The 8,921-nt window shown below is 38.6% G+C and overlaps 1 protein-coding gene across 1 annotated transcript in view; it reads left to right on the forward strand.

Moving 5' to 3' along the window:
• The window catches only part of TBX18 (T-box transcription factor 18), a 28,861-nt gene extending 20,822 nt beyond the window's left edge, over positions 1-8,039 (forward strand). Inside the window, exons 7-8 of the mRNA XM_080665533.1 lie at positions 3,458-3,552; positions 5,057-8,039. Coding sequence (XP_080521659.1) covers positions 3,458-3,552; positions 5,057-5,781 — 820 coding nt within the window. The 3' untranslated portion in view covers positions 5,782-8,039. The remainder of the gene's footprint in view (positions 1-3,457; positions 3,553-5,056) is intronic.
• The last annotated feature ends 882 nt before the right edge of the window (positions 8,040-8,921 follow it).

Genomic DNA, 8,921 nt, shown 5'->3' on the forward strand with positions numbered 1-8,921 from the left:
CAGTAAAATTATTTCTTCTGCTTCTCATATTTAAGCTCTTCATTGCTCATTTTTGGAATTTTAAATATCTATAAACCAATATCCCCCATTTAAAAATATTTGATTTTAACATTTTCCATTGATAAATGCAAAAGGCACTTATCTGGAGAAGAGGGAATTTGATCAGTTTTAAAGCTTTCTAATTTATGTACTATTTTCCTTTAAAAAAAAAAAAAAAAGAACCCAAGTTATATTTAAAACTTGGAGGGTACATTGGTGCTGAGAGCTTTAGGGAGGAGTGATATTATATATATATATATATATATATATATTAGAGAAGAAAGCCCATGAGAAAAAGTTCAGTATATTTCTTTACTATCCCTTGTTCTGTGGCTGTTGTTATTAGTTTTTAATCAAATTCTATTTTTATTTCCCCCATATATGAAATAAACAAATTAAGCAAGATAAGAAATAAACATGGACTTGTGATTTTTTAAACTTTATAAAACAATTTGCTTTAATTAAAAATTATCCCTTCCTGGCTATTTACGGTTGTACAGCCTATTTTATAGGAATCAGTAGCTTCAACCCTTAAAAGCTCTCCTGCAAGACATTTGCTACGTGAAAGAGAATTTATGTGCTGAGAATAGTTTCATTCTTCAGTTAGGCCTTAGGTTTGACCCTATAAAATTTTTTACTCAGGAAGGTACAAAAATTTCTTCTCTTTAAATACTTCAGGAAAAACATAACCATTTTACTAAATAAACTTGGCCATTTGATAGCATAAATTAGGGTGGTGATAAAATGTGGAAATTGTTCAAAGGCATCTTGTATAAATTATCGCCTTGGCTACACTCCTGCAGGAGGTGCCTTTTATCTTTTCTTTAACTAGACAGGAAAAGTCTCCATTACTGGAGAAAATGAAGGCTTTTTTTAAAAAAAGTCCAGATTCAGCTAATAAATATTTTATAACTGTTTCCTGCAAAATATTTCAAATCCTTTCTGGAACTTGCAGTGTGAAACAGCAGCCTCAAGAAAAATATCAATAGATCCAAATTAGATCACTTGTAGATATGTCACCTTCAGAACCTCTCTTTAAAACTTAGAGGGTCTGTGTTTGGGATGATCAATAGCTCCCCGCCAAGAATTTAGTCTATAGATTTGTATTTGAAGCATAATAAAGTGTACGCTGCTAACGCAAGTAATGCAATAATGCTCATCTCTATAGTTAATAAATTTTTAAGTCTGGTGGCTGCTCATTAATTATCTCTTAGTAAATCTCCTTTGAGACCACTTCAGGACAACTTTGGTATCTTTAATATTTAAAACTATGATTACTGAAACTCATCTATGTGGTAATAAAAAAGCAGTTTTATACAAAATTGTGTCCTAACATTCAAAAAAGCTTGTTTTTAGAAAGTCATACAAATTTAGTATTAGTATAAGCTAAATATAGAGTAATCAGCTAAATAGCATCTAGCATTTGATAGTAGAGTATTAAATGACATGCAGGCTACATACAGGCTGCCAAACTCCCCCCTAATTAATACTTCAATGTACACAAAATGTTACTCAGTAGAGTGGTCTTGGATTTGGCTTGTGGTTCAGCCACAGATATGATGTCTGGTTTGGGAAAAATCACTTAATAGCAAACAACTTTAGAGCTAGGACAGGATTCAAAGCTTTTGTATTCTAATCCTCACTTTGTGGGAAGCTGATATCCAGTGAGGTTAGAATAATTGCTTAAGGTCACATGGTGAGTTTTAGCATTTCAGTCTCAATTCAGTTCTCCTGACCCTCAATCCAGGGTCCTTAACACTGCTCTCTGTGGCACACTGATTACAGCTGGAGCCAGAGTCTGCCCTTCTCTCTCAGCGCAGTCCAGGTGAGGTCCATGCAGGTCCATCTGTGCCCGGTACTAACACCTGTGTGGCACTGGTGATGGCTCTTGCAAGTGTTCCCAGAGCAGGATCCCCCTGAACCTGTGACTTCAAAGATGAGTCAGGTCCATGTGTATCTCCTATGAGGATAGTTCATGTATGTGAGCCTGTGCATGTACCACACCACTCATCCACACACACACAGCTATTTCCCATCACTAAGATGAAGTAGTAATGCTCCTATAGAGTCATGACAGAAATCAACAAATTAATGAGTCTGTACCCTGATCACTCTAAAGAAGCAAATTCAATGTGTAAAACCTTAGTAGAGAAGGGCAGGTCATGTGAGATGATTTTATCTGCACACATCACTTACCACTCTTATTGTCTGAGGGGAGGGAGTGTCCTTTAGTCTTATTTCATAGTTACTGACTTAGAGATGCAGGGAAGGCAGAGGAGGTAGCACACTGAGTCTAAGCTATTAGAGATGGACCTATCTTTAATATCTACATTAAACACAGATTACATATGTATATTAAATAAAACTGTATCTAACAATCACAAGAGATGTCTGAGTATTGTTTGACACCCAGGAAGCAGCCATTTCCTACAGTGGAGCTATATGTTTCATGAAAAGCCCAATGTTATTACATTAATAAATTGTTTAGGGCTGAGGTGGTTGAGGGAAAAGTGGTGAGGTCTTGAGAATGGGCTAGTTAAATGAAGGTCCTCATTTCCAGAACCTAGAGGACTTAGTTATATGATATAAGGAATGGAAGACTCTGAATCACAAGGTAGGAGATATATACACATATATCAGTAGTTAGAGTGGTTGCCCTTGTTTTAAAATATGCATATATCATGTAAATAGTCCATAATCAATTTGTTCTGTCTCTTTAAGTGTCCATCCTTTAAGGGTATGTAGGAATTTAAAAATAATGTTTGATGCTAATGCTAGCTCTGTATACCCTACTGCCTTGTGAGACTACCTTCCTATGATCCTCCTGCATCGTGGGCTGAGAGGCCAGTGCTGCCCCTCAGACCTCCTGTTGCTGGAGTGAGAGCCCACCTTGGCTGCCCCAGATGTGATGGAGATCAAGTCCCTGAGAGAGAAATCAGTTTTCTTTGGATGAGCGCTCCTCTAAGCTGGCTGCTGAGGCAACGAATGATGGACAGAAATGTCTCTTAGGAAAGAGGTGGCTTCACAGAGCATGCTCTGTTGCAGAGACTTCCTCACCAGAGAGAGGAAGTAATGTAACAGGAAAAGGGGGTCGGTTCCAGATCACAGCATAGCCTTGGAGTCACATCAGCTAGGATGGCCATTCTTCACCTCAACTTAGCCCAAGGGGACAGCCTTTTTATCCTCCAAGGTTGGCTTAGTTGTCTCACATTAACAAGACTTCTTGGGTGGTCATCCTCTTGTGCCCTAGTGACGGAATGGTAGCCCATCTCTGAAGCATTTCTTTCTGCCTGTGCCAAGCTTCTCACTTGCCAGAGTCCCCACCACCGCTGTTTTCTGAGCTGTTATTCCTGAGGAAGGCTCCAGTGCTCCTAACGCAGCTTCTTTTGTCCATCCCCATCCCGATCCTTCTATTTAGAATGGGTTTGGAAGCCCTTGTGGAGTCGTATGCATTCTGGAGACCTTCACTACGGACTCTCACCTTTGAAGATATTCCTGGAATTCCCAAGCAAGGTAAATCACAGTCTTCCAGTCAAATAAACAGCCAGTTCCTGCCTGGAAGCTCAGGAACTGAAAAATGAACAAGTCATTATTCACAGTGGCGTCCTCAGCACCAGCATCCTCCCATTACAGGATCCAACTCTTTCTATGTGGTATGGTGATGGACCAGAAAAAATAGCAGTTGTGGTCTTAGGTTAAGTCTTCAATGTCTTAGGCTGTTTATATATTTCATGACCTTCACCTCACCTTAAATCTCTTATTAAAATTATAGGTGGACTAGGGGGCTCTGGTGCCAGGTACACCACATGAGAAAGTGCCATTGCTGGTTCTAGTTCAACTTTTCTTGCCAACTTCTTTCTTTTCTTCCTTCACCAGAGTTGCCTCTAGGCAGGGTTTCTGATGAGAAAGTCGGGCACACTGGGGAACACTTCCCTGGGCTCACCCCTGAGTATTTCTCCCAAGCTCAAGGGTAGTGTTTCCTTAGAAGAAGTTGCCTGGATAGGAATGACACTTCCATGTGCTTCCTTCTCTGCCTGGGGTAGGTAGGACTCTCAGCCCACTTCCACACTCAGGCTATTTACTCCTGATCCTGCCCAGATCCCCGGGGAGAACTTAGCATGCTTTGTTTTAGATAATTATCATTGGTTGAATTGGACTTTTAGGTTATTTTGAGAAGCTATATAAAACACTGTTGCTAGTGCAATGACTGTTTTACAACCTGTCCAGTCCATTGGAATTCTTCTCTCCCCCTAAGTTCTGTCAAGTTTGCAAACACCAATTTGCCAGCAAATTCAGAGAGGAGATTCAGCCACCATCACCATTATTGATTGGATATAGGGTTTGCCACCCTCTCTATTTCACAGGACTGTTTGTTTGCTGGCCATCTGTTCTTGTGTTAGCATGTGATTCTCCAACCTGTTTCTGGTTGGAAATGAAAAAAATGTAAAGTTCTGTGTAGTATAGTCATTGACACACTCAAACTTTCAGTGGCCATCTGCAGATGTGTTTGAGGAAAGATGTGCTCTATCCTTTGAATTCCTTCTTTTTCTTGCAAGCAAATATATTGATCCAGAGCAAGCTCTGCTGAAAGAAAAGGTAAAAGCTTGGTAGAAGAGAGCCAATGGCTATACTTTTGGAACAAGATACATAGTAAGATGAAATTTATATTTTATAAAATTGCTTGGGAAAGTCAGTATTTATAATATTATAGTAAATGAGAAAACTAATTGAGGAAGAAAATGTGAAAATTCTGTGTGGTAGTGTCCTAATATTTCTGCAATAAAAAAAATACGTAATTCCCTAGGGAAATAACTTACCATGAAAATATTGAGAGGATCTGTGTTTAAAATATTTCACCAGAGTTCAATTAAATTATAATTCTTTGGGAGCCGAAACCATCTCCTTTTCATCTTTATAGCACCCTTTGTAACAAGCAGTGTCTAGCTCCTGTTTATAAAATTGAAAAGAAAAGATGGCTGTGGAGTTATTGCTCTTTACATTTCACCTTCTCTTGTAGGAAATACAAGTTCCTCTACCTTACTCCAAGGTTCTGGGAATGGCGTTGCTGCCACCCACCCTCATCTTTTGTCTGGTTCCCCTTGCTCCTCTCCTGCCTTCCATCTGGGGCCCAATACCAGCCAGCTGTGCAGTCTGGCCCCGGCTGACTACTCCGCCTGCACCCGGTCGGGCCTCACCCTCAACCGATACAGCACATCCTTGGCAGAGACCTACAATAGGCTCACCAACCAGACCAGCGAGACCTTCGCCCCACCCAGGACTCCCTCCTATGTGGGCGTGAGCAGCAGCGCCTCCGTGAACATGTCGATGGGTGGTGCTGATGGGGACACCTTCAGCTGCCCACAGACCAGCCTGTCCATGCAGATTTCGGGGATGTCCCCTCAGCTCCAGTACATCATGCCTTCACCCTCCAGCAACGCCTTTGCTGCTAACCAGACCCATCAGGGTTCCTATAACACTTTCAGGTTACACAGCCCCTGTGCCTTGTATGGATATAACTTCTCCACATCCCCCAAACTGGCTGCCAGTCCTGAGAAAATTGTTTCTTCCCAAGGAAGTTTCTTGGGGTCCTCACCGAGTGGGACCATGACTGATCGGCAGATGTTGCCCCCTGTGGAAGGAGTGCACCTGCTTAGCAGTGGGGGCCAGCAGAGTTTCTTTGACTCTAGGACCCTAGGAAGTTTAACTCTGTCATCATCTCAAGTGTCTGCACATATGGTCTGATGAAACCTTTAAGTCTAATATACATTCAAATTGATCTAATGTATTTTCTGTCTTCGTTTTATCTTTTTTTTTTTTAAAGCAATATGAAAAGAAGTAGCTTGTAAAATGTACATATAATAGAAAATGAATGCTCACTGAGTTTTTCTTTTCTTTTTTACTTACGGTGAGATTGTAATTATCTATGGTATATATGTATACTGTACATAGCATGTGGAGTTTTGAAGTCTACGAAACCACATCCTCTTTCTGTTTTTCCCCCTACTTCATCCAGTTGCACAGAGTATTGACATAAATGTAGTATGTTTAACCAGAATTCTCAGACTCTTTCAAAAACCAAACAGCAAACTTAAAACTTGGCAATGATATGAACCAGACTAAGACTTATAACAGTTTATCAGAAAAATGCTCTATGCCATTTCGTACTTGAGTGTTGATAACCAGCAGTTACCAGCACACAGAATCTTGTGATTTCTGTTATTGTTGGGCACAGTGTGAGAAACTAAAATGCAAAAGCCAGTTGAAGTCTTAGTGTTAGTTCTGAAGTATTTATAATCGTGAAGAATTAGCTTTTGTGTTCTTGTTTGCTTATCACAGGTAGTATATGATTGTGGTTCTGTAAAAATCCATAACCCATAATAATTATTTCCCTAAGGAAGGTGGAAGAGAGGCTTGTGTTTTTTTTTGTTTTTTTTTTTTTTTTCATTTTCCATTGGGCATATAAGAGGTGTCTATTCATTTGCAAAGAATAAATTTCCATTATTTTGGATTTTTGCTGATTATATTTAGTAGACCATTAAAGAATGTGCTGTAAACATTTTTAAGTTCCAGTTTTCACTGGGGAAGGGATATATAAGTTGAATGGCAAAGAGAAAACAAATCCATCTCAAATTCTTTGATTCCAATAAGAAATGTCTATCTTTTTAAATCAAGAGGAATAATATTGTCAGTTATCCCTTGGATTTTTATAGTGTGGTTTTACATTCAGGATATTTTTTCCATCTTGCTGTGAGATTCCTGACCCATAGTCTATTAGCAAGGAAAAAGGCATTTATGCTACTTATTTATGTCTTGTAACTCCTACAAATTGAAACCTCTCCCCTTCTTAACCTTGTCTCTCTGTCTGAGTCCCAGAACAGATAGATTCTAGGCCTTGATGGTGTTAAGTAACTGTAAGGAATTTCAGGGGGTTATCTCCAGCAATCTGTCTTTTGGGGGCTGTAGTGCAAAGGCCAAAGCCCGGTACTATAAAGGCCCTCTTGGAGGACTAAGGAGGAAGATACCAATTATGATAAAGGAGCCATAAAACTTTTAACCTCAACAGCATTTTTAACTTTGAAAATGAAAAAAAAATGAAAACAGCATTAATTTTTTAAAAATTCCTAAAATAATGTATACATGGTTTAAAATTTCAAAACAAGTAACCTTGATAGCTCATTATGAGATGAATAGGAAAGGCTATGAATGCATGGTGAGAAACATTACCATATGTCTGTTTGAGAAACCAAAACAATGTGTCTGTCCATCGACTCATTGCAGTTCATATATTTTCCAAGCGAAAGCAGTGTGATTGCCTTTAGTGGTAAACAGAGTTGCTTTAACTCATCCCTAGTTTAGATGGGGAAAGAGTGTAGCTCTTGATGGCCTTTAAAGCAGCACAGCTGTTAGATGTTTTGGGGATTACTATTTCAACAGGATTTGCAGAGGATGTGACTCTGTTTATAGATATTGATAAGTTTCCTCATGCATTCTGTAACAGTTCATCAAATTAATTTTGATTTTTAAATTTAAAATTAGCATGAAGAGACATGAAATATTTCCAATAGGTAGATCTACATAAGATATTTGTGTATGGTATTAATAGATTGACAAAAGACTTGGGAGAAGTCCTATGAGTACATCCCAGCCTTAGTGCTTGGTATAATTCTAGGAGGACAAGAGTTTTCCATCTTCAGAAACATGGAAGTAATGATCTATACACATATGCATTAATAAGGAAAGCATTTTCCTTTCTGCTGTTGGTGGTTTGAGATGAAACCTTAATACGAGTATTATTAATCTTTTTTTTAATTTAGCAATATTGTACAAATGCTGTTTCCTTTTGATTATTCTGTAAATATTAATCACATGTCACTTCAATGACTAGGCTTTTTATCATTATATTAAATGACATACATGCATTGATAATTATAATTATATATCTGTATTTTATTTTAAAAAGTGCTTAAGAAATTATATATTAAAGTGTGTTACTAAACCCTTTTATGACTTTAGAGGGTAATCATTTAAAATGTCTATAAGTGTTGCTCCAAGAATAAGCACACACATAGCATATCCCAAACACAAATTTTGTAGCTTTCCATTAGAAGGCATGGAGGAATGACCTTTCTTTTCTTTTTCATTTTTCATGTGTTAAATACAATTTCTTGGTGCTCTGACCATGCCATTGAAGGTGAAACCCTGACAGAGGTTGAACACATGCAAATTCACATGTGAGGAAGGCAGTGTGGTATGTTTTGTTTCAGGTCCAGGGGAGAAGGGCAAAGATACAAGAATGAGCTGCTTGTACCATTGACCAGTGATGACAGATCACTTCTAGACCTTCTGACGAGAAAACATTCCAAGGGACATTGTGATGAGGTGAGGTTGCTGCTATCACAACCAGCCACATTTTGAAAATTAACACTCGCTTCCATACAAGCTCCCTCCCAGAGGTCAACAGCTTTTCACAAGTGTGGCACCCAGTTGCTGACCCCTATTTCTGGAATGTAGGGGGTCAGGAGACTTCAGTGGCCCCCAGAGGAGGTTGGGGCACAGAGTTGCTGATATAGCTAAGGATCACTATTTACATTAATTTACACTCACTACATTAGCTAAGGAAAATTTTGAACAAAAGGAACCTCACTTTAAAACTGAATTCCTCTTGAGACATCACTCCTTGTATTTAGACCTATCAGCAACTTACACTTTAATATGAAATAGATAAAGAGAAGCTTTATAGGTAGCTGGAGGTTTTATTAGGATAAAAGAGTAATATTTGGAATAGGGTAATTCTGGGAAGATCTGAATAGGTGGAGGAAGGTGTAAGAAGAGGGATTTCTAACCAAACTGGGTATAAAGCCATTAAAAGTAATAATTTTATG

Source organism: Plecotus auritus, assembly GCF_963455305.1.
Source record: "Plecotus auritus genome assembly, chromosome: 4".
Classification (NCBI taxonomy): domain Eukaryota; kingdom Metazoa; phylum Chordata; class Mammalia; order Chiroptera; family Vespertilionidae; genus Plecotus; species Plecotus auritus.